The sequence below is a fragment of the Triturus cristatus genome, chromosome 7 (genome assembly GCF_964204655.1).
Source record: "Triturus cristatus chromosome 7, aTriCri1.1, whole genome shotgun sequence".
In the NCBI taxonomy this organism is placed as follows: domain Eukaryota; kingdom Metazoa; phylum Chordata; class Amphibia; order Caudata; family Salamandridae; genus Triturus; species Triturus cristatus.
Genome location: NC_140590.1, coordinates 1,357,496,735 through 1,357,523,524, shown reverse-complemented (window position 1 = coordinate 1,357,523,524; position 26,790 = coordinate 1,357,496,735). Strand labels below are relative to the sequence as shown.

General features: G+C 47.6%; 1 protein-coding gene and 1 long non-coding RNA gene across 2 annotated transcripts in view; one reads left to right on the top strand and one right to left on the bottom strand.

Moving 5' to 3' along the window:
• The window catches only part of LOC146812054 (fer-1-like protein 4), a 1,053,957-nt gene that overhangs the window by 64,146 nt on the left and 963,021 nt on the right, over positions 1-26,790 (bottom strand). Inside the window, exon 38 of the mRNA XM_085619061.1 lies at positions 14,546-14,700. Coding sequence (XP_085475187.1) covers positions 14,546-14,700 — 155 coding nt within the window. The remainder of the gene's footprint in view (positions 1-14,545; positions 14,701-26,790) is intronic.
• The window catches only part of LOC146812056 (uncharacterized), a 156,805-nt gene that overhangs the window by 105,842 nt on the left and 24,173 nt on the right, over positions 1-26,790 (top strand). The gene's annotated exons all lie outside the window — the stretch shown is intronic.

The following is a 26,790-nucleotide window of genomic DNA, read 5'->3' as shown; positions in this document are numbered from 1 at the left end:
AGATGGACATAAGGACCAAAGCATGATCTGTCCAGCATTGATCCATGACCTCATTAATAACGACCAACTTCTTGTCCGCAAAGACCAAGTCCAAGGTGTGCCCCTTCACATGAGTAGAACACTGCACAAGCTGCTCTAGCTGTATATTGCTACATGCTTGGCAGATTTCTCTGAAGGCTAGTTCTTGTGAGCCTGAGGGTCGTAGATTGAAATCGCCCAACACTATGAACTTAGAATGTGAGTTGGATAGGTCATAAACAAGGTCAATAAATTGCTGGAAGGAAGAAGTGATTCCGGAGGGTGGTCTATAACAAAGAAGACCTGCTAATACTATGCCACCCTGAGCCATCAGGGAGAAGCCCAAGAGTTCAAATCCTGTCACTTGTTTAACTGCGAGCTGTGAGACGGAGAGTGTGTCCCTACAAATAAATCCCACTCCACCACCCCTCCCCGTAGTTCGAGGAATATGTCTTATAAAGTAGCCCGGAGGGCAAGCCCAACCCAGATCCGCTCCACTATCTGTTCTGGTCCAGGTCTCTGTTAGAAACAAAATATCCAATTTAGCAGACTCAACTAGTAACGCAATTTCGGCATGGTGCTTCACAAGGGAGCGAACATTAAGAAGGCCACAAGATATAGTGGGCTGGATAGATGACCGCGTGGTAGATCGTTTACTTGGGGCCATATGGTGGTTCAAGGCACACAATTCTTCTTGGGAGTATACTAAGTGTGGAGTAGTCGGCCCTGTAGTACCGGGAGCAACCGGGACGCGAACGGGCGCAAACGGGCTTACCTCTGGCGCACCTCAGGCGCGCCCACGGCGCGCCCGTTCTTCCATTCTTATTAATAGTATTACGCCACGCGGGTTCCGCCTAGTATGGCGTCTGACCCACCCAATATGGCGCCTAGAATGGCCAAAGCCTTCCCTCACCCCCCCCAAGATGGCGTTCAAGCGCCGTAAGCCAGGAGCCCCCGCTAACTAAGTCCCGCCGAATGCGGGTGACACAACAATTAAAGTGCAGGTAAGTCTGACTGTTTCCCGGTTTACAAGCGGCAAGGCAGCGTGGCAGCGAACTTAAAAGCAAGATTCCAGTAAAGGTTTTAAAAAACAATGCGCGTGATGACAGGTCTACCTTACCGTGTCAGAAGAGCAGTTTATATAGCTCTCCAATACGCGGGTTCCGCCTAGTATGGCGTCTGACCCACCCAATATGGCGCCTAGAATGGCCAAAGCCTTCCCTCACCCACCCCAAGATGGCAGTCAAGCGCCGTAAGCCAGGAGCCCCCGCTAACTAAGTCCCGCCGAATGCGGGTGACACAACAATTAAAATGCAGGTAAGCCTGACTGTTTCCCAGTTTACAAGCGGCAAGGCAGCGTGGCAGCGAACTTAAAAGCAAGATTCCAGTAAAGGTTTTAAAAAACAATGCGCGTGATGACATGTCTACCTTACCGTGTCAGAAGAGCAGTTTATATAGCTCTCCAATACGCGGGTTCCGCCTAGTATGGCGTCTGACCCACCCAATATGGTGCCTAGGATGGCCAAAGCCTTCCCTCACCCACCCCAAGATGGCAGTCAAGCGCCGTAAGCCAGGAGCCCCCGCTAACTAAGTCCCGCCGAATGCGGGTGACACAACAATTAAAGTGCAGGTAAGCCTGACTGTTTCCCGGTTTACAAGCGGCAAGGCAGCGTGGCAGCGAACTTAAAAGCAAGATTCCAGTAAAGGTTTTAAAAAACAATGCGCGTGATGACAGGTCTACCTTACTGTGTCAGAAGAGCAGTTTATATAGCTCTCCAATACGCGGGTTCCGCCTAGTATGGCGTCTGACCCACCCAATATGGCGCCTAGAATGGCCAAAGCCTTCCCTCACCCACCCCAAGATGGCGGTCAAGCACCGTAAGCCAGGAGCCCCCGCTAACTAAGTCCCGCCGAATGCGGGTGACACAACAATTAAAGTGCAGGTAAGCCTGACTGTTTCCCGGTTTACAAGCGGCAAGGCAGCGTGGCAGCGAACTTAAAAGCAAGTTTCCAGTAAAGGTTTTAAAAAACAATGCGCGTGATGACAGGTCTATCAGATAGATAGATAGATAGATAGATAGATAGATAGATAGATAGATAGATATACTCGAAGTATGGGTGTGAGGGTGCTGCAGCACCCCCAAAACAACCATCTTCAAATTCCGAACGTAAATGAGCAATAAAGATGCTTTTAAATCTTCATGCGGTGCGTTTAAAGGCAGAGGTCGAATGTCAGACTATGTCTTGTGACAAATAGATTCTCATTATCTTAAAAGGGAGGCTGGTAAAGTTAGAGGATTTTCTATAAGTGAACTATGCGACAATATTGCTGGGTACGAGTGTTAAAGGAAAGGCAGTAGGATGACATTATTTTCCTAACACAAAACAAAATTTCAATATCTGTAACTGAACTGTACAAATGTTCCAGATATTATCAACAGTTAGGAAAGCACACACTGAGCAAATTTTTTGTAATTCTGAAGTGTGCTGGAAACGAAGTTTTTAACAGCATCAAAACAAATCAATACACTTGGCGATGAAACCCGATTTCCCGCATTATTTGCAATGCGTTGGATATACCCGTATTACTGTATAGAATGCCAATTTCAATGGAGAGTGAGTGTGTTGTTTGTAAATGACAGTGCGCTATCACATAATGCTTTGGTAATATACTTGTAACATTATGCTCCAAAATACACCCCCAGCTACATAGTACACACTTTCCACTCTCCTGCTGAATACATTTTGTACACTTGTTCTTTGTTTGTTGCTTGGATTTGTTTACAATCCCTATGACTTCAGTGATGTAACATTGATGGCAGCACCCCCACTCTGAAAATTGTTCCAGCACCACCGGCCAATAGTCTCTTTTCACACATAAAACACATGTAACTCCAGAACAGGAGAAGTCATTGGTATCCATTCTTCATTGTCAAATGATTGGGTGGGCCACCTCCTAATCACAACCTTGCTATTCTGACCTGACACACAGGTACACCTAGACACGCCTAGTGAGGCGTGTGTCTATAGCCATGCTCATACTGCCGCATACAGACAGGGATACTATTTAATATGAATTCAAACTTGTGACCAGAGACTGCACACATAACTCTCCAGTAAGTGCAGTAACCACTTGATTAACCGAGTGCCACAAGGCAAACACCCAGTAGTTACAGTGCTTTAGCATTGTAGCTAGCCCTTAATGAAAGACAACAAATTTATATTAGCTGTTGCCTATTCGTGGTTAAAACAGTACCTGTCTCCAGGGGCTGGGAATGAATGTCACGCTGAAACGTTTAGACCTAGGGCCGTATTACAATAAGTGCCCTGGGGTGCAATGGACGTTTGCGCCTACTTTGCACGCCCCCGGGGCATTTTGGTATTACAAAAGGGGGTGCAGATGCTTGTGCATCCCCTCCAGTAATATCGATAGGGCTGGAGCACTTAAAGCGCCAGTACTACCACTGGGAGTGTTCCCTTTTTTGCATAGGGGGGTGCCCTAAGCAAATGAGGGAATTCCTTTGCCTCTGTGCCCGTGCCATATTACAGACGTGGCAAAGAAGCTCTGAGGGGGCGTACTCACAGTGCGCCACCTTCTAGGTGGGGCACTGTGAGTGTGCCTCCTGAGAGCAGCCCTCTGGAGGGATAAGGGGAGTCCTATGGACCCCCCAGATATCCCCTTGCAGGCGGTGCAGGTACTGACTACACCCACCTGCAAGGGGATCTCTAATCCCCTTTAAAAGTGCAGGCGGATTGCCACCTGCACTGTGAAAAAACAGAGCGACTGCAAACTGCCGCTCTGTTTTTCACATGAATTCGCTGCCCCTGGGGCATCGCGAGTTTGCAGATGCCCTCGGGGCAGCGCATTCACCATAATGGGGCGCATTGTTATTGTTTGTGCCCAGTGCACCGTTTAAAAGGTGCACCAGGTGCAAACAATGACAATGCATAATACGGCCCCAGGGGGGATCATTAGTCCTGGTGGCCCACTACCCGAAAAACAAATGCCGGGAAGGAAGGGTGACACTAAGAGTACAGTGGCGCGAGGAAGCAGTGAGGGACAGTGCTGTGGCAACTCACAGAATAAACTGCTTGGACTGTGTCTAGCTGACACACAGCCCACTCCGTGCCAAGTACAATAGAAAAGAAGCATTGACAAAGACAATAGGATTCGCCTATGCGATATCTATTGGCTTTTTCAATTTTTTCTAGACATTTTTCACAACAGCAGTGGCTGTGATTTTAATCAATGCAAAGTGCTATGAGGCATGGTATGATAAATTATTGACATTCAATCGCAGTATTCATAAAAAAGAGCGGATAAAATCCACACCTCCTGCAGCATCTGGCTCTCCACTTTTTCACACACTTCCTTTCGAGCCACTACAACTCAATTTGTATCACTACCCTGACTATAACCACATCCTTGTGTCGACAAAGTCAAGAATGAAAGATTTGCCAGCAGGTTGGTACTACTGCCGCTTGATGTCAAAGCAGATCACAGTATTTTTCCTGGCTACCTTGCTAATGTTCCAACTTTGAATCTTTGATTCAACAATCCAAACCTATTAGTTGCACCAGGAGCGGCCCGTGCAGGTAAGAGCGGTGTGGCGGGGTTGGGAGGGAATCCGACAGCAACCACGAGGGGAAATTGAATAAATAATTAATTTTCCCTTGTCATCGTCTGTCAAAATCCCCCCCACCTGACCGGACCGCCCCACCTCTCTTACTTGCACCCAGACCCCCTTGCACTGTACCCAGACCTCCTTGCACAGCATCCAGGTACCAGCCTCTCCACCTCCCAGGTCCCTTTCACTTGAACTCCCTGCCTTTCGACATCTGGGCAAGTCATTTATCAACAAGTTTAAAACCACCCTGAAGACAGGATCTTGTGATCAGAAAAGAGGAAGAATACGCTCTTAATTTAATTTTTTGGTGATGTTAAACAATGTACTTATCAATTATTGCTTTGTACTTCTTGCCTTTATGACACACAACAGCTTCTTCCTTCAACATGTTTTATGCTGCATCACACCGTGCCATTTATATAGCGCCACATGCCCTGTTGTGGGATGACAAGGTGCATTATCGGACAAGTAGCACGCTACACCGTCGGAAATTGTGTGGTTGACATTGGTTGTGATATTATATATACAGCTGTTGATATTTTGCATGACTAGATAGAGAGGTGCTCTTGTCCTGGGGTTCAGCACTTAGTAATGTGAGGGAGGAAGAGATGTATTGTGGCCAGTCCTGTATAAAACCTTTCTGAATGAAATGTCTTTCTCATGTAAATAAATGAGGCAGTTAACCGGGACCACAATGCAACTCCATACCAATGTCAGACCTTCCAAATCACACTGTCCCTCCGCGAGCGACTTGATATTGACTCCTATCACACGGTCACCCAGTGAGGAGCCAATATCTCACAGTGTGCAAACAATAAGCTGGAAACCCCTGCAAAGAGCAGGTTTCCAGTTAATTGTTTGAATGCTTTGAGCAGACGATGTCCATTACGGGTGTGAAATGTCTTCAAGACCTTGGCAGCAGCCTCCAAGGCATGGTGTCTCGGGCAGGTCACTAGTCGAAAAAAAAGAATTGGAGGACTAATAAAGTTAGGCAGCCTGCAAGTGACAACATGGCGTGTGCCATCACAGCGCAAGACGTCACAACATGTGACATCGCACATGGCATCACTGGAAGCGTTCTAACTTGAAGTGACATCACAAAAAATCACATCAGATATTAAGACCTCAGACATATGTTTATCGGGTATATCATGAGTACATTTAAGCGCATTATGAGATTTAACAAATGAGATTTTGCGTCAGGGTTGTGCCAGAAAATGTGGCGCATCCCGATGCAAAATCAGAGCCTCAACAAATACAGTTATGTTTTTTTAAAACCCTGCCACAAAGAAATTGACAATAAGGAGAAGCATGGTAGTAGATCTGTTGTGCCTAATTGATTGCAAAGTCTGCATCGGCTGCAGTGGTGCCCAGTAAATCTCAGGAAATAATAATATAATGTTGAGATAACTCTGGAGGTTAAAGCATTTGTTGGAGAGATCTGCGTTTTGTGTAGTCTCAGATTTGAATCAAAGTAGTATAGAAGGTTAATGTGGAAAACTGCAAATACTATAACTTGACAAGAGGACCTTACACTACCAGCACGACCACATGAGAGATTTAACCTCACTGAAAATCACTGCACCTTAGGCCCCGCCCCCTCCCTTCACTACTGTGCAAACGCGCCCCGTGGCGCATTTTAACTTGGGGGATTAAGTCCCCTTGAATCCTGAGGGTCCCTGGGGTCCAACTAGCCCACTAGGTACCTCCAGCAAGCGCCACAGAGCTGCGTTGCAGAGAGGTGTAAAAAGGGGCATGACCTAGACCACCTCTCTGCAACGCAGCGGCGCTTACTGAAAGCACCTAGTGGGCTAGTTGGCCCCCAGGGCCCCTCAGTATTGAAAGGGAATTAATTCCCCAACTTTATACGCGCCACAGGGCGTGTTTTCACACATGGCACCTCAGGTCCCGTCCCCTCCCTTCACCACTGTGCAAACGCGCCCCGTGGCGCGTTGTAAGTTGTGGAATTAATTCCCCTTGAATACTGAGGGTCCCTGGGGGCCAACTATCCCACCAGGTACCTCCAGTATGCGCCAGGGAGCTGCGTTGCAGAGAGGTGTTCAGAGGCTACGCCCCTTTTTACACCTCTCTGCAATGCAGCTCTGTGGCGCTTACAGGAGGTACCTGGTAGGCTAGTTGGCCCCCAAGGGCCCTCAGGATTGAAGGGCACTTTATCCCTCACATGTCCTACCTCTGTAGGCATAGCTAGAAAGTAGCATTTAAAAAACCTTTGAAATTCACTGAAAAAACCATAGGTTTTAGGGAAAGTTATAGTTAGTTGGACATTTCACTCGTACAAAACCATAGAAATTCCCCTGTTATAGTTAGTACAGCTAACTATAACTCACCCCCCCCCGCAATGCACTGCTGAAGACGTCACATATTACATCACTCATGACATGGTCAGTGGCATCACTGATGACATCATCCTGTGACTGTATGTTTCTGTAAAGTTCAAATGTGTTTAATATATATAGGGAAAGGCGTATTGAAGAATGAGTGGGTGTATAAGCGTCTGAATGGATGATTTAGTAGGTGTGTGAATGACTCTATAAGTGAGTGGTTAAACGTATCTTACTGAATGCATGGGTTAGTGACTAAACTGTGTGAATGTTTGTATCCGTCTGTCTGTTGGTGTGTAAGCGGCTGCATGGGTTTGCGAATAGCTACATGAGTGTCTATATGGGTTATTGATTTGTTGTCTGAGTATCTATATGGGTGCCTGAGTGTTTGTGTGGGTGGGGAGTGTGTGACTAGGTGTGTAGGTGGGTGATTCACTGGGTGCATGGTTTCAAGAGTGCATCTGTGATGGACTGTATGGGTGGGTGAGTGTGTGTGTATAGGTGTGTGGCTGTATGGATGAGTGTGTGCTTGTATCAGTGATTGTATAAGAGCGTAAGAATGTGCTAGTATTTGTATGAGTAATTGAGCTGGTGTGTGTATAACTGTATAGGTGAGTAAATGGCAGTGTGAATAAGTATTAGCATGACTGACTAGGTGTGTGAGTACCTCTATGGATGAGTGGCGGTGTGTGAGTGCATATGATAGTCCTGTACTGAGTGACCATAAGTATGAGTGACTGTACGGGTGAGTGAGTGGATGTGTGTGTAAACCTAAGAATCAGTGAGTGGATATGTAGTTATTGGTGATGGAGTGTCCATGGTTTTGAGAATGGCAGTCTGTAATTTAGAGTGGGTGTATCAAAGGTTATAATAGGGTTTGAGAAGATGCATCTAATTATCACATGGATGATGTTATCAGTGATGTCATCAGTGATGTCATTTGAGATGTCATCAGTGATGTCACTGACCATGTCATGAGTGATGTAATATGTGACGTCATCAGCAGTGCATTGCGGGGGCGCGAGTTATAGTTAGCTGTACTAACTATAACGGGGGAATTTCTATGGTTTTGTATGAGTGAAATGTCCAACTAACTATAACTTTCCCTAAAACCTATGTTTTTTTCAGTGAATTTCTAAGGTTTTTAAAATGCTAATTTCTAACTATAACGTGCCTGAAACCTATGGTTTTTTCAGTGAATATATATATATGTGATGGACAAGGTGGCTGAATAAAAACAAAAATTTCAGCACGAAGTTGTGGTCTCGCCGTCCGTTTTTCCCGGAGGAAGGGAAGTGCAAGAAGCAGCACTGTGCGAGATATATATATATATATATATATATATATATATATATACATACACTGTGCTAAGACCGAGATCTGGGGAAAGAGAAATACAGGAATCTAGCGGCTTCGGGGGTTAGAGCGGGTTGCGGAACAGTCATGTTTCTAGTTTGCTTCTAAACTCTTTCTCAGAAGGAGACACTCTCACAGCATAAGGAAGAGAGTTTCACATTTTCGCAGAAAAGAAGGAGAAACCGCAAGCTCTCAGTCTGGCTTTCATTGTCTTCGGAAATCTATCAAGCTTAGCTTCAGATGATCTAAAATCATGGCGTGGGATGTAAACTTGTATCATCAAAAGCAGGTAACTAGGGCCTTGCTTGTGAAGTATGCGGTGGCAAAAGCAGAAGGCTTCAAACTTAATTCTTTGGGACACTAGGAGCCAGTGTGACTGATTGAGAGAGGCTGATGCTGAGGATCTTTTGGGAGATTAACACAAGTCTCGCTACGGCATTTTAAATTTGCTGCTGCAAATTGATACTCCCCTTTGTGGCTCCAAGATACAGAATATAACCATCATCCAATTGGGAGGTAATGAGAGCATGTACAATAGTTTTGCGGGATTTGGTGGGTATTAGGTCTAAGATTTTTCATAGGGTTTTGAGAGTGCCAAACCACTACCCGCAACCTTACTAACCTGATCTTCGAAGGAGAGTTTGGAGTCAAACCAGATTACTAGATTTTTAACTTTCAGTTTGGGTTACAGCGGCTGGCCCAAGGATACCGGCCACCGGGCGGAAGCTCAGAGCAAAGGGGTCTTTCCTACACACAGAAGTTTTGTTTTATTCACATTCAATTTTAACAGCTATTCGTCATCCAAGTGGCTACTTCAGCCAACAAAGATTTAAAGTGCTTTGCTGAGATGGTATTAGGTTCTGATAGATTCACAATACGTTGAGTGTCATCAGCATACCACCTGTATGTTGTATTTATTAATTATATCTGCTAGAGGTCTCATGTATATATTAAACAATGTAGGGCTCAGAATTGAGCCTTGTAGAAGTTGAGATAAGATTTCTGACACACATGGCTTTTGAGTGACCTGAAAGGTTCGATCCTGGAGAAAGGACTTAAACTATTTCAGCACTTTGCCTCCTATCCCATATTGCTGCCGCCGATTAATTAAGATCTTGTGAGATACGATGTTGAAGGCAGCACTTAGGTCAAGCAATATAAGGGCAGAAGTCTGGCCTTTATCTGCGTTCTGTCTGAGAACTTCCTCTGTCAGGAGGAGAGCCGACTCAGTAGAATAGTGCACCCTGAAACCCAATTGATAGGAATGAAGCATCGCTTTTGATTCAATGAAAGTTGTTAGGTGACTGTTAACATGTTTCTCTAGAATTTTCGCCCAAAAAGGCAGCTAAGATATGGGTCTGAGGCTCTCTAAGACAGAAGGAGCCAGAGAGAGGTTTTTCTGAATGGGAAGTATCATTGCATGTTTCCATTGATTCAGCACTAAGCATGGATTGATGGATTTAGTGATCAGTTCACATAGATAGGGGACAATGGCAGTGATGCCAAGGTGTAGAATTTTGGGTGGGGCAGGGTCAAGGGGTGAGCATGACTTGATGGTCAGAAAGAGGGTTTCAGTTCCTCCAAAGAGGGGATGTCGACATTGATCATGTCATCCAACTGTTCACTGATCTGGGAAGTCTTCCTTCTGTACTGCCTCAGGGAATGAGTTTTAAATCTTAGTGACTTTAGCGGTGGAAAAAGGTGGCTATCATATTGCAATATTCTGGGAGTAATATTGCAATATGATAGCAGCAATTCATACTCTTTCTGGAGATGAAAGAACTTTCAGTAAAGAGAATAATTCTTTAGTGGTATTACGTCTAAGTCAATTTTCTGAGCTCAATATTTTCTACATGTCGCTCTAACGAGCTTATCATATTGATTCAAGGCTTCTTTGAGTCAAAAGTGACTGATCGTATTATGCTGTTTCCTCCATTCGTGTTCAAGGTGTTTAGAGTGTTTTTTAGATGTTGCTAGTTGTTCACTATACCAGGGTGCAGGAGGAGAGGATCTAAGGTTGCGTCTTGATGACAGTGGTGCTATATTGTCAATAGACATGGATAGCAATGCTTCAAAATTGTGTGTAGCGAGGTTCATTGTCCTTCCCAATAGCTGGGTCAATAGCCATCAGGGCGGTGGTAAAATTTTCAGGAGTGGGCCTAGCCCATTTTCTCAATAGGGAGGGTGGGGCAGTGCGGGTCAAAGGGGAGATCAGAGTCAATGGAAAGAGAAAAGAGACCAAAAAAGTGGCCGGTCCAAGGCAGTCTAAAGGGAGAAACAGTTCGAATAGAGAAAATGGGATCTAGCGTATGACCTTTTAAATGCGTGGGTTCGGACACTAGTTGAGACAACTGCAGGGTTTCAAGATTTCTGATTAGAGAGGAGGCTGCCTGGTAATCTGCTGCCTCTAAATGCAAATTAAGCTCCCCGATTATCATCAATTTCTTATGACGCAAGGCTAATTGCGAGATGAACTCAGCTAGGGTTTGTATAAAATTGGTGGCAGGTCCTGGGGGTCTATAAATTAAAAGTCCTACTATAGAGGTATTACCAGACAGAGTTTTAAACAATTGCACTGCTTCACAGTCTGGAAGATATACCCCTTGCAGTTCCAGGAAATTTTAGAGATAACCGTAATGCCTCCTCCACGCTGACAAGGGCAGTCGCATCTTGCACTCCCATAACCGGGATAGAGCATGGAGAATATCGGGCATGGAATTCTCTGCGAGGCAGTTTTCCGTCAAAAAAGGTAATTAGGGCCCACTATCTGAGCATGTCGAAAATCTCCTGTTCGTGTTTGGGCAACGAGTGACTATTGAGTGAAAAGCCTTTAAAATGATTCTTCTTAACAGTGGTTGGGATTTCATCACATTAACATCTTTGGGTGCGAGCAAGAAGTCACAGTGTTTGCATTGCACGATGGCCTCACCTACCTGTATAGCACCCATACACTCCTTTCTCATCGGGGGCGAGGTCCTTGTGTTTCCTACAGAAGAACTGCCTAAGAATGTGATTGAAACAGGCAGGGGACTGGCCGCTGGCTCTGGTCAGCTGCGGAATGGCGCAGATGGGCGTAGACAGGCTTGCCTTAGGCACGCCCGCTGCATGTGTCGGCCATATTAAAATAGGCCTCCTCAGGAGAGGCATCACACTCTCCCACCAATTGGGAGGAGAGGGGCGGGGCAGTCCGCAGGAGTCAGAGCCTCCCAGCCGCACACACGTCAGGAGAGCCTGTCCCCTGCACGTCGTCAAGAAAGGCAGCTAAAAAAAAAAGGTGTCACACAACTAAAAGTTGAAGAAAGAGGAGCTAGGCACCTCCCTACACTGTGAGTACTACAAGGAAAGGAAAGAGTTCAAAATTAAAATAAGGGAACCAGGCACCTCCCACACCCGGAGGTGTTTCAAGGAACAGAAAGTGGATAAAAATGCTCACACACAGGTGGGTAAGCATAACACTCCAGAACGAGTGGTAAAACCCACTCAGATGGGAGTGGGATCACAAGAGTACAAGGAGATCTCTCCCCACAGATCAGGTCTGGTGCGTCTGCTCATTGGCCATATTAAAATAGGCCTCCTCAGGAGAGGTGTCGGAGTCTCCCGCAAATCAGTAGGAGAGAGGCAGGGCAGTCTCCCACCAATTGGGAGGAGAGGAGTGGGGCAGTCCGTAGCAGTCGGAGCCTCCCAGCGCAACCACGTCAGGCAGGGGGACTGGCCCGTGGCTATGGCTGGCCACAGACGGGCGCAGGTGGGCATAGACAGGCTTGCCTTAGGCACGCCCGCTGCGCTCGCTGGCCATATTAAAAAAGGCCTCCTCAGGAAAGGAATCGCAGGCTCCCCCCAATTGGGAGGAGAGGGGCGGAGCAGTCCGCAGAGGTCAGAGCCTCCCAGCCACATACATGTCAGGGCAGCCCCGATCCGTGCAGGTAAGAGTGGTGGGGTGGCGGGCCGGGTGGGGGGGGATTTTGACAGATGATGATGAGGAAAAATGTATTATTTATATAATTTTCCCACATCATCGTCCATCGAAATTCCCCTCACCCGGCCCCACCGCTCTTACCTGCACGGACCGCGGCTGCGTCAGAAGAGCAAGTCCCCTGCATGTCGTCAAGAAAGGCAGCTGAAATAAAAACGGCGTCACACAACTAAAAGTTAAAGAAAGAGGAGCCAGGCTTCTCCCTGCACTGTGAGTGCTACAAGGAGAGGGAAAGAGTTCAAAATTAAAATCACAGGAGCCAGGCACCTCCCACACCCAGAGGTGTTACAAGGAACAAAAAGTGGATAAAAATGCTCACACACAGGTGGGTAAGAACAACACTCCAGAATGAGTGGTAAAACCCACTCAGACGGGAGTGAGATCACAAGAGCACAAGGAGATCTCTCCCCAGGGATCAGGTCCTGTGAGTCTGCGAGTCGACCATATTACAATAGGGATTCCTCAGTAGAGGCGTCGGAGTCTCCCGCCAATCAGGAGGAGCGGGGCAGGGCAGTCCGCAAAGGTCAGAGTCTCCCAGCTCCACACACATCAGGAGAGCTAGTCCAGAGAGCTACTCCCTTGCTCCCTTGCACATTTATGCATGTGTATATATATATATATATATATATATATATATATATATATATATATATATATATTATCTACTGGCGGTCGCCAGTAGATAGTTATAGTTAGGACCGAGTTTCCATAGGAAATCTGAAAATTCTATTTTGAATAACTTTGGCGCCAGTTGACGAATCCTCGCGAAATTTTCAAAACTAATGGGGCGGTCCACTCAGCTCCTACCCTGAAAGTCTCAGGGTGATTCGTGAAGCGGGGGGTGAGAAAAAAGGGGGGTCCCAAAATGCGTTTTCCCCATGCATTTTCCCATAGGACCTTTAGTCGAAGGTACAGCCCGAACGGCTGAACATAATTACTTGAAATTTGGCAAAGAGGTAGTCCTCAGGTCAGGCATGTGCCTTTTGGATATATGGTGTCAATCTGTTCAGTAGTTCCTGAGAAAATTGCAGTTTAAAGTACATAAATATCTATAAGCGCGCACGGTGCGCGCACCTTAACGTGCGCAAGCGTAATTCTGATTGGTGGTTACATGTCAGTCAACATTCGAATCGGTCGAAATCAGGAAGTGTCGGCCGCCATTTTGTGTGTGACAGTGAAAAAGAAAGGCGGAGAACGTGAAAAGGGGGCAGGGTAGAGAGTCCCTGACCCCCTAGCCTTTGTCAGGGGGTCCCTGAAGGACCCCGAAGGGTGAAAAAATCATTTATTTATTTTTAAATCGCGGGGTGCGCGTACCATGAAAAAACCTTAAAAAAAACAACAACATTTTAAACTGTTTATAAGTTATAGAAAATATTAACTATGCTGTTCAACTTCCTCCAAATTAAAAAAAAAGAGCTGATCCATTCCATATTACAGGATACAGTCAATATATAACTATATACATAGGTAGTTTATTGTAAAATAAATATATAAAAAATATATTAATACATACATAAATTAGCATTTAAAAAACCTTGCAAATTCACTTAAAAAACCATAGGTTTCACACATGTTATAGTTAGCTGGACATTTCACTCGTAAAAAACCATTGAAATTCCCCCGTTATAGTTAGTTCAGATAACTATAACTCGCGCGACCGCCACTCTATCACAAGGATGATGTCATTAGTGATGTCATGAGTGATGTCACTGACCATGTCATGAGTGATGTAATGTGTGACGTCATCAGCAGTGGATTGCGGTCGCGTGAGTTATTGTTATCTGAACTAACTATAACGGGGGAATTTCAATGGTTTTTTATGAGTGAAATGTCCAGCTAACTATAACATGTGTGAAACCTATGGTTTTTTAAGTGAATATATATATAAGAAATTGTCCTGTCCCACACTTTTTCAGTTTAGGCTCTCTGACAGTTTTCGCCTCACCACATTTAAAATCCACCAGCCGCCACTGCATAAATCAGGATAAACAAGAGGGTACCGAGATGGCGAGCACACCGCTGAATCAAACAGCGGCGTTACCCTATTCCCTAATATGGGCAGTCTTCACAGATTCACAGTTTAGAATTTAAGGAAGATGGCCTCTGGAGAAGGACCATTACATAACAAACATACAGATTGCAATTCCAAAAAGTGCTCTGTTTGCAGTGAAAATCCCAATGCTCTCATTGACCTCCTTTGAAGACGGGCTTTGTGCGTAAATGCTTACCTTCAGGGAAGGCTTCATGCGGAATCCGGAATACTTTGTTGTTGACCTTAACCTCTTCTCTCCTGTAGTCAGGAGAAGGAAGCGCATGCTTTTTGCATAAACTCTCGAGGATCTGCGTGGGTTTGAATGCGTCCCTCCACTTGTTGTAGCCATCACTACACAAAAGGAAAAGAGAATTCAACTGTTGCATATTGCACAAATGTTTGTACTTTAATACAGTAGTAGTAACAAGTAGTTTCTGAGTGCTCTTCGAGATGATGAGGGGTAGGAAACCAGGAACCAAGTTTGTTTCTTTGTGGTTGTGAGAGGGTTGCAGTGAGCAGGTGGTAAGAAATGAGGATGCATGCCAAAGGGAAGAGACATGGTTGGCATAGGAGAGTGGGTGAAGGTTAAGCTGGGAGGGCTGAGGCCTGGTTTGTGAAAGTTTTCGGGTCCTAATAAAGTGAAGATTGTTGGGCGTAATTGGGTGAGCTTGGAAAATGGACACACTTGGAACCTGAGAAGAGTCGCTCTGTTCCAGAAGGGATGTGATCACTCGGTACTGGATAAAGGTTCTGGGTCGTATTCAGGGTGGATATTGATGAATGATGGTGATTTTCAAGCAACTGCAGCGAGGGGGAGCGAGATTATCAGAGAAGATCAGGCCGCTGAAAAGGGACGTGATGTGCTGATAGTAAAATGGTAGTAAGAAGGTGTCGCAGACCTCCAGGTTGGCACAAGTTTTTGTACTGTTTTTTTTTGTATTCTGTTTTCATTAACGAGAAAGGTTCAGGTCACCACAATACAGCCAATGTTCATTGCAACATCTCAGTTCTGATGATGAATTCGATGCATGTTATATCACAGTACACACAGCAGGAATGAGTTCATCAATAGCATTAGGGTCAAGGCGATACTGATTCATCATGGGGGGGGGAGAGGAGGAGGCTCACAAATATTACCACAATATACAGTCCATGTATCCCACACCGCCAACCATTTTTGGGGGCAGCCGCGTGCAACATAGATAGTTTTCTCCATAAGCATATTCCAGTCCATGTCTGCTTTCCAGGCTCCCAGTGTAGGCGGCACCATCGCTCCCGATAGCCGGGCAATATTCCTATTTGCCACCATTTGTCCTAAAGTTGCCCATAGCTTGTCCCTGCTGTTAAGATCTGTGGTCTCCTACACATTTAAAAGGCACCGCTTGGCTTCCGGATGAATCACTACACCCCATAGAGCACTGATGCACTCTTGTACCCCTCTCCAATACTCCTGAATCAACTCGCATTCCCATATGATGTGCATGAAGGAGCCCTCAAGTCCGCACTGTCTCCTACATAACCCCTTGTTAGCCCAGCCCATGTGCACCATTCTGAAACCAGAGATATATGTTCTGTGTAGAATTTTTAACTGGACCAGACGAAGTCTAGATGAAATAGCCAGTTCCCTGGGGGATGACACTGCCTCCTGCCATTCCTCATCATCTAGTTCTAGCCCATCCCTTCCCCATCGTTCCCTCAATGAGACGAGGGGGTCGGGTGTATTGTTTATGAGTTTTTTATACGTGAGGGAGATAGCCTTATCTGGTAGGTATCCATCCAGTAGTCTGTCCTCGAGGGGGGAGGATTCCGGTGGGGATGACCCTACTGGTAGATTAGCTTGAAGGGAGTGTCTAACTTGGATATACCTGAAATACTCTGAATCTGCTAGTTTATGAGTCTTTTGAAGTGAGGCGATGTGACCACCCCATCTGCTCCCCAGAGGTCCCCGATGTGGGACAATCCAATTAAGTCCCATTTGTCAAAGCCTCTTTACCTCCCGAGGGAGCCCAGTTGTTCAGCGTCCCACAGTGGGGTGGTGAGTGTGAGTTTCTTAGCCCATCCTAATTTCCGGTTAATTATGTGCCAGAGTGCTTTGTTAGGGAGTACCTGTTGGGTCTGGAATAGAGCGCTCTGCTGAAGTTACCCCCTGGGAGTAGCCACCTGTCCATTCTGTAGCCTGAGTCGTCCCCAATATGATAGGTGCAATGGTTTACGGCCGCTAAATGGGCCGCCCAATAGTATTTTTTGATGTCGGGGAGTCCTATGCCTCCATCGTACCATCCAAGTTTGAGTTTTTGTAGTGCGATAAGCGGTCTACTATCCCATAATAGATCCCTCAGAGTGCTTTCAATGTCGTTAAAGTACCTGGTCAGGACCAGGTCAGGGTAATTCTGCAGGGCGTACAGGACGCGTGGGAGGGTCCTCATTTTGAAAAGTGCTGCGCGTCCCAATAATACGTTTTTGTACTTTAATACAGTAGTAGTAACAAGTAGTTTCTGAGTGCTCTTTGAGATGAGGGGTAGGACACCAGGAACCACATTTGTTTCTTTGTGGTTGCGAGAGGGTTGCAGTGAGCAGGTGGTAAGAAATGAGGATGCATGTCAAAGGGAATAGACATGGTTGGCATAGGAGAGTGGGTGAAGATTAAGCTGGGAGGGCTGAGGCCTGGTTTGTGAAAGTTTTGGGGTCCTAATAAAGTGAAGATTGTTAGGCGTAATTGGGTGTGGTTGGAAAATGGTCACACTTGGAACCTGAGAAGAGTCGCTCTGTTCCATAAGGGATGTGATCACTCGGTACTGGATAAAGATTCTGGGTCATATTCAGGGTGGATGTGATGAATGATGGTGATTTTCAAGCAACTGCAGCGAGGGGGAGAGAGATTGTCAGAGAAGATCAGGCCGCTGAAAAGGGACGTGATGTGCTGATAGTAAAATGGCAGTAAGAAGGTGTCGCAGACCTCCAGGTTGGCTAGGAGATTTTTTGTGTGGGTAGATAGGGTTCCTGTATTTTGTTTTGGGGGGTAGGTTGTGTCATTCCCATGTATCATGTATTGTTTCTGTGCTCCCCACCCGTGTATGTAGGTGTTCCTTATGTGTATGATTGGTGTCTGTGATGTGAAGGACATGTGTGTGTGGTGTTATGCAGTGATTGAAAGGAAGGGGGTGTATTATACAATGTAAGTTGTGTTGGACACTGTCTTCATGCTCATGGTGTCTCCAAAGGGAGTTAGAATGTGAGAATGTACGGAGAGGCTGGGCTCTTTGTGGACCTCGAAGGGCTTCGAGAGGTGGGACATGATAGGCATCAGTACAGTGGGAGATCTCTGGACGAGGGGAGGATTCAAAACATTCGAGATGCTGCAGGCGGAGTTTCAGCTGCAGGGCAGTGAATACTTTCGCTACCTGCAGATCCGTCACGCACTGGGTTCCGTCTTCCCAGACGTGGCCTCCATCCCGGAGTCCTCCCCCCTGGAGGATAGAGTGCTAGATGGCCACGTTCCGGACAGCACGATCTCCCTCATTTACAAGAAATTGATAAATGACCGCTCGGGCTTACTGACTGGCCTCCGCGAGGCTTGGGTTGCCGATGGGCTGGAGTTGGACGACGAGGACTGGATTTCCGCGGTGGCCTCTCCGAAGGAGGTGGCCATCCCGGCTCGCCTTCGCTTCGTCCAGCTTAAGATACTCCACCGGGTGTATATGACGGGGCCAAGGCTTCTGCGTATGGGCTATGCCGAGGATGGATTGTGTAAGCGTGGGTGTGGTGCTTTGGCGACTTTTTTGCACATTCTGTGGGAATGTCCGAGGGTGGAGCGATTCTGGCGTGGTGTGCATGAGGTCCTGCGAGCGGTTACGCATGTCGCGCTGTTGCCTGAAGCGAGGAGATGCTTGCTGAATGTGTGGGAACCGACCGATTACTCGGTTCCGCAGACGCGATGGGTGACTCTGGGATATATGATAGCTAAACGTGACATTGCTCAACTGTGGGGATCCCAGAGGCCCCCGGCGGTGTCAGCCTGGAAAGAACACATGGATTGGTGCATGTTCCGAGAAAAGGTGATGTATGTGGCGCGGGGTAAGCCTGGGGCATGGGTGAAGATATGGGGCCCCTGGAACGCCTACCGCGGGGGTATTTGCGAGCCGCCGTTGTTGCCTCCCACTTCACCAGCTCCATCCCCCTAGTTGACCCCCTCCCTCAGCCCCGGGCACATTGTTCTCCCAGTCCCGGATCTGTTTCCCTTCCCCTCTCTGGATTTCTTTGGATGGTTGGGGTCCCCCACTGGAGGAGCACGTGTCGTCATTTTCGATCGCGGGTTGCCTTGCGGGTGTGGTTTTATGTTGTTGTGTTGTATAAAACGAAACCGTATTGTGGGCTCAGAGTCATGTGGCCCACGTTGTTGATACCTCCTGCTTTATCGTCTCTGCAAAGTCAGGTGCCTTATTGTATATATGTCATTTGCTTCTGTCACTTTAGCGGCCGGCCGGAAGGTTGTAGGCCCATACTTGTATATATTTGAGATTGCAATAAACGGTTTCAAAAAAAAAAAAAAAAAGAATGTGAGAATGTAAAGGAAGGCCTTTGTGGTATGGGGATATTCCAGGACGGTTGGTTGAGGCATGGAAAATGAGCTGCTGATATCTGGCTCATCGAACACAGGTTTTTTCCTTACTGCCAATAAACGTAAAGTTGACTCATTACAAAAGACTCCGGTGATTACTGGGAGAGGAGTACTCAACTATCTCTCTCACAGCTTCAAACTTAAGACACACTTCAAAATCCTAACTTTACGACAAGGATTTTGGCTCAGTTAAACTTAAGTTTGTCTTCAGTTTAACTTAAGACCAAAACTAAAGTTTAACTGAGACAAAATCCTAACTTTAGTACTCCTAAATGCCTTCTTTGAATACCGAAAGTCGTAAGTCAGGCCCTTTGAATCTCTTAACATTTATAAACTCTCTTTGCTTTATGTAAGTTTGTATTTTAATCAGAATTTACTTTACTAAATATTGACAAAGCCAAGAGGTCTGAACTCTAAAAGGCTGAACTATTGGGCTTTCTAATGCTTGTATGGTACATGTTAAGTGAGTTGCATTTAGGTGTCGGGAGAGTTCTGGTTGCGGAAGGGTGTTCATGATGGGCACGATTGAGAGTTCTAGAGCTGGGGCTGAAGGCAGTGTGAGTTAGTGGGCCATAGCAGTTTTCAGATTATAATCCTTGGACTCCCTATAGCACACATATAGTAATAGTCACATATGCACCATTTGTAATTACTAATTCTAATTATTTATAAGAAACTCATTCTTTTTTTCATTTATTTCGAACTGCTAACAAGCACTCACAGAGAAAATAGGTCTGGCTTGTTTTAGGCATATGTCTAGTGTTGTTATATGTCTGGATGCAATACCAGAAACCTCACAAAGAGGCACCTAAATGCGGTCTGGAAGCATGCTGTGTAAAACACAGGATTGTAGTTCACACACCCACCTCATTTTCATCCGTCTTGGAGCACTGTGGTCCACAAAAGGCTATTGCTACAGAAAGTTAAAAGCTGTATCCTAGACGAGAACTGAAAAGTGTGATGTTGTAAAACGATGAGGTCCTTGGAGTCACATCTAAAACTTGTGGAGCTGAAAGAAGGAGTGACTACTTTGCTCCTCTGTGACACTCACTCTGCAACCCATCTGGGAGGGCAACGGCACTGCAAGTGTTAATGTGCCAAAGGGAGGAGTAGTGCACTTCAGAGTAAGAAAGCTGAGGAACCTGACCTCCTTCATTCTGACACCCCAAGCCTTGATTGTAGGTCCCAGGGCTCTTAGAAGTGGAGCTTCAGTATTTGTTCCCCAACAAAATTGATCCAAAAGCCATGCAGGTCATTAGTTCCCTGGCAGGGCAGATCCAAACAGCCTCAGCTTCTCTGGGAGTCAAACTCAAACGGAGAAGTACAGTTGAGAGACTGCAAAGTGGAGCATGGTGGAGGGGAGTGTGGAAGCAATACGAAGGGCAAGGAGTGGAATCATGGAGAATAGGAGGGAAATGAACAGGAGGGTGGGGGAAGTGACACAGAAGCAACAAGGGGGTGAAGGTGGGGGTAAGCAACACAGAGGATGCAGGGAGAAAAATCAATTAATGGAGATGGAGACCAATGTGGAGCAGCGAGATAGGAAAATTGAATATGTGAAAGAGCAATGACAGGGGAAAAACACACGGTCAAGATGGTGAGCGCAACAGGAAGCGGGGAAGAGAAGCAAATTAGGCTGAAAAACACATGCATTCTATAGAGTGCTTAAACAAAAAGAAAAAATAGCCCCTAAAAAATGAGCAGTTGAAGGACAAAAATAATCTGTCAATGCTCCAAGGGAGGGGTAAACACAAGAAGAGGAAAGAAGGACCATAAAGGCTAACAAATAAGAAGCAAGGAAATGTAAGTGACGATGAAGAAAACCATTGATAAGCAATGGGTAGACTCTTAGGTGCAGTGTAAGCTAACAATTTGTCTCACAATAGACAGTGCATGCTCTTTTCAATAAGTGAGACCGTAGATCAGTCCATACACTCACTTCTCATACTATCCCTTCTGACACAGCCATACTGGCCTATAGGCTAGTCTAACGAGGAAGAGCATGTGTAAAGAGTACAGTGGCAAATGTAATAGTCCCTCTAGTTTTCAAAAGTGAAATTTCATTCCCATTGTCAAAATAAGATAATACATAGAGGATAATCAGTCAAGTCTAAGCTTTCTTCTTGTCATCAGTGATGTGACTGATGAGGGCATCTGTTAATTCTTGTGTGAGGTATAGTTCTTTGCATGTGGTTGCAATGAACACTTTGTGTGAACCTGAATTATGTAATTTCACTAGATAATAGATTTTGATGGAGCAACATTATTGTTCCCAATAAAAGGTTTCCACTGCAGGCCTTACATTTTATGAATGTTGTGCACTATCTTGATAAAAACGTTGTACCATCAAGGGGCTTCTCCAGAATCTAGTGTAGTAAAGACATGTAGCATAGTGGCACTTAAATATTTAAATAAATTCAGTGGTTTATTCTAATATTATTTTTTTTTATCCAACATGTTACATAAATATTTTCATTGTAATTGGGATTTATTTAATCATTTTATATTTGTGTAGCAATTGCATTGGGTATCTGTTTGAATGTATTCTTGTAGATTTATCCCTGGGCACTACACCTCACACCTTAGATGTAAATGAACAAATCGAGCAGAGAGCATGTAGCAGAATAATATTTGATTCCTATTATTCTTGATTTATGGTTGTTTTTAATTGTCCGTATTTGTAGTGTTTTGCCTAGTGGACCCGACCACTGTCACGGGGGTCCCTGGCCATAGTGAAAGCAATTCCCCCCCCCCCCCTGAGCGTGCCCACCGTGGACGTGCCTGACGTCCACACGGGAGGCACGTGATGTATAAGAATAAATAGCCCAGAGTTGTGGAAATATGGATTTTTATGATCAGTTATGTCCCCTATCTTGGACCCCAACGGTTTCATGTATAAATCACAAGTACATGTATGTTCCCTCCAGTTCCAGTTATGAAGACGCAAACACATGTGCGTCCACCGCCAACATGTCCTCTTTCAGATCCGCCATGAATGGGCCGGATATTCCATTCCTAAGTACGAAAGGCCACCGGCTTTATATGGTTCACTTATGCCATTTTACAGTCCAGGCAAGTAGGCCCTGATTCTGCCATCAAGCCTTTTCCTGCCTTCTGCCTCTGAAAGCTCCAGTCTGAGCTCGCATCTGTATCCATGAACTTTGTCCACATTCTCTGCGCAGCTAACGGTGCCTGACATCAGCCTGTTGCCTGCCAAAAACTGTATTTCACCTTCGAAATTATCTGCTCCGCTCCCTACCCAATGCATTCCTGTCTAGTAGTTTAAGTAAACATTCTCCCAGCTACCGAGCGAAAGGCCCGGCTTCTCTGTCTTTATGCAAGTAATTCATAGCCCTGTTACTATGGAAGATTTTCTGCCCCCGCATATTGTGTAGACACTTAGACGCTTGTACACGCACTCACAGTCAGTATAGTCAGTATAGGATAAGATTCTACTCTAAGAGACCTCTCTTTTGGATAACATAGTTCTTTAAACATAGGATGTTAGATATGATTTGGGATTAGGTTGACTTGACCCTCCAGACTTCTGTCGCCACATGTAGAGCTAAATGTCAAGTCCCCTTCACCCCCTAGTTGCACGTCAATCACACGTCATGCTGCTGCGCGCGCATTTCTGCCAAGTATTTCTGCTGACATTGCGAAATTCTTTCATGGAACCACCCTATTATGACATCATACCTGATGACGTTCTTTAGTTACGCCCAGTTACACCCACTTTTGCTACGCATGTATGTTTTATCTTTACTATCAATTGTTACGCCTCCTCCATTTGTTTCACTGTAATGCCTATTGTATAAAAATGATTACCTGTCAATAAAGTAACGGTCTTCACTTCCTGAACCTTCGTGGTGATGGAATCTGGAGCTCATCAATTTAAATTGATTTTGGAATAAAGCCCGTTCCGAACCTCTAATACCACGGATTCTGCCTCTTATTTTACTGAGCTATTGTTATAGATTTTCCGCATCAAATTAAGTTCAAATTAAGCTGGGCCTGGCAAGCAGTGTTCTAGCCACTACTCAAGAACACGTGTGGCGTAACCACTTATTCCTAGGCCCCAGGCTACAACATTACACTGGCGATGAGGTGGTCTAACCACCCCATCGCGTGCATTGCCGCCTCTCGCTCTTGCCCAAGGAGCGGATCGATTCCCCTCCTCGTGAGGCTGTGCACCGCCCCTGTGTGGCCCCAGCCGGCTCCAGACTGCCTACCTCGTGCCCAGTCGTGCTGTGTGCGTTTCCCCACCTGGCCAGGCCAACCGCTGCCCCCTCGGCCTCCAGGGACCGCCTCCTGCCTGCCCGGGAAGCTTCTGTGCCTGCGGAGCCTGCACCTGCGGTACAACGCGACCCGCCTGCCGTTTCTCACGCATCTCGCGTGCAACGCGTGGTCCGGACTTGCCGTTTCTCAGGCATCTCGCGTGAGATGCAAATCTAGCCGTTCTGAGGCCCTGGGTCACCCCTCCTGCTTCCCTGGACGCTCCTGAACACCGAGGCGGCCCCTCAGGACGAGCGCACGAAGCCTGGAAGAATAGTGCACCGCCCCCAGAAGAGTGAAGGTGAGCCCGCCCCTGCTGCTGCGCCCATCCCCAGCGGCCATGGCCAATGTACCCCCTTTGGAGCCATTTGCTGTCACCGGCACCCCCCGTCGCAGGTGGCACGGTGGAAGAAGTGGGTGGAGCGGCTCGAGAACTACTTTGTGGCAGCAGAGATCGCAGCCGAGCGGCGGCACGCCATGCTTCTACACTTAGGCGGAGAAGCCATCCTTGACATTTCGAAGGACGTAACGGAGGCTGGCCCGCCCAGGACATATGACACGCTGCGGGACGCCATCACAGCATACTTTGAACCTTTCGCTAGCGCCGACTATGAGAGATTCCTACTCCGCCAAGCCCGCCAACTCCCGGAGGAGTCAGTAGACGTCTTTTACGCAAGACTAAAGAAGCTAGCCAGCACGTGCACCCTTCCCGACGTGGACGACGAAATCCGCGCCCAATTCATCCAGAGCTGTGCGTCGTCGAAGTTGCGCGAGAGGGTGTTGGAAGTGGACAACATGCCCATGCGCGACATCCTCGTACTCGGGCGGTCAAAGGAGTTGTCAAAAGCCAGGGCTGCGCACATGGAGCCAAAGCCGGTGGTCGCAATCAAGACAGAGCCTGTGTGCGCCCTCAAGACCGACGCCGCCGAGAATCACACGAAACAATTCCGGCGGAGAAACCCAAGACCGGCGCAAGTCCCTCACGGCCGCACCTGCGCGTGGTGTGGCGGCGCGACACCCCACAGAGTAGCGTGCCCGGCACAAGGCAAAGTATGCAGCGCGTGTGGAAAGGCCAACCATTTCGCGAGTGTATGTCTGTCGGCACCCAAGAAGAAACAGAGTGGCCCACCCAGGAGGGTGAGACAGGTAGAGCCGCTACCCAGTACATCCACCAGCAGCGACATAGATGACGACGAAGCGGACGTGGCCTCCGTACGTGTCGTGAGAGTGCTCCACACACTGGCGGCAACACCATCCGCAGAACCCATGTGCACAGTCAACGTGTGAGACCAAGCAGTGGCGGCCTTGATTGACACGGGCGCATCAATCAACCTGATGGCTGCCAGCATATACCGAACGCTAGAAAATGCCCCGGCACTCCATCCCACGAGGGTACAAGTATACGCCATTCGGCACCAGTCGCCCACTCCGCCTGTGCGGGATGTTCCAAATGGATCTGTCCCACGACACCACTCGCCTGCAGACCAAGATCTATGTGTCGCAAGAGGGATCGGGATTCTTGCTTGGTTGCCGAACAGCCCAAGATCTCGGGCTGATCCATTTCGCGCTCACAGTCCAAGCCCGCAGCCTCGACCATCTGGTTCAAAAACACACATCTCTGTTCGAAGGGATCGGCTGTTTGAAGGGACCCGCCATCCACCTCCACATAGACAAGTTGGTCGCCCCGGTAGCCCTCCGTCACCGACGCATTGCGTTCCACCTACGACCCAAAGTTGAAGCAGAGCTGAGGGTACTCGAGCGAGCTGGAATCATTGAGAGGGTAAACGGGCCCACCCCGTGGGTGTCACCCATCGTAGTGGCCAAGAAGCCGAAACAGCCGGACGCGGTGCGAATCTTCGTGGACATGTGCATTCCCAACCTCGCTATCAAGCGCGAGCGCCACCTGACGCCAACCGTAGACGAAATAGTCGGAGAGCTGTCTGGTTCGAGGTGGTTCTCCAAGATGGACCTGAGGTCTGGATACCACCAAATTCCCCTGCACCCGGATTCGCGCCCGATTACCACCTTCTCCATGCATGCGGACCTCTGGCGCTACACCCGGCTCAACTTTGGAATATCGAATGCGGTGGAGGTGTTTCAAAATATCATTCAGAACGTACTACAAGGGCTCGAGGGAGTTTTAAATGTCAGTGATGACATTCTGGTCCACGCACCAACTTTGGACGAGCACATCCAACGCCTCCAGGCAGTGTTCACCCGGCTTCAAGAGCAAGGGCTGACCCTCCACCGAGAAAAATGTGATTTCCTACGCAAGGACATCAGTTTTTTCGGCTACCGGTTTTCAGACCAAGGAATTGGCCTGGACCCAGAAAAGGTCAAGGATATTCACGCGGCCCCCGCCCCCACGTCGGTGACAGCAGTCCGCTGCTTCCTCGGGATGGTCACCTACTACGGGAGGTTCATCAAGGATCTGTCTGACCTCACCGGCCCCCTCCGGGACCTCACAAAGGCGGCTGCCACCTGGGAGTGGGGCCCGGCACAGCAAGAGGCATTCCAGAGGATGAAAGCGGCACAATCGGCCGACACAACCTTGGCCTATTTCGATCCCCGCAACAAATCACAACTTGTGGTGGACGCCAGCCAGACAGGTCTGGGGGCCGTGCTAACCCAACAACAAGCATGCGGAGAATGGGCCCCCATCGCATACGCGAGCAGAACCCTCACCCCGACTGAACAGCGGTACTAGCAGATAGAACGAGAGGCCATCGCCATCCTGTGGGGGTGCCGGCATTTCCACATTTACCTGTATGGGCACCCTTTTGTGGTCATCACAGACCACAAACCTCTAGTCCCGCTGTTCCAAGGTTCCTCCACGCGCCCCCCTCCTCGGATCGAAAAATGGGTGCTCCAACTCCAAGAATTCCAGCTCACGGTGGAGTATCAGCCGGGCACCCGGAACCCTGCCGACTTTTTGTCGAGGCACGCACGCCCTGCCACTGACTCGGAAGCCGCAGAAGCCGCGGCCACGGAGGAATACGTCAGGATGATTGTGAAGAGGTCACGGCCCCTACCGATCTCTTTGGATGAAGTGGCGCGAGCCACCAAAGATGACGACTGCCTACAGATTGCCATCCAAGCCGTCACGTCAGGCAACTGGAAAGCACTCCAAAGCCCATCGTCGTTCCGCACACCGAATGCCCAAGCGACGCTTAAGGCCCTCCATCAAGTCCGGAACGAACTGTCCGTGTCTCTGGAAGGATGCCTCCTGAGAGGGCCCCGCCTGGTGCTACCTCACTGCCTCACCCAATAGGCAGCCCTCCTGGCGCATGGCGCGCACCAAGGCATTGTGAAGTCGAAGAACCGCCTTCGGAGCAAGCTCTGGTTCCCTGGCCCCGACAAGATGGTGGAGACAATCGTCCAGCGATGTCCAGTGTGCTTAGCTACCAGTCTACCCAACCCTCCGGCGCCAATAATCACCAAAGAAGGACCAACGTCTCCATGGGTGAGAGCCAGCGCAGACTTCGGCAGTCTTCCCGGAGGAAAGTACATGCTGGTAGTGGTGGACGATTTCTCGTGATACCCCGAAG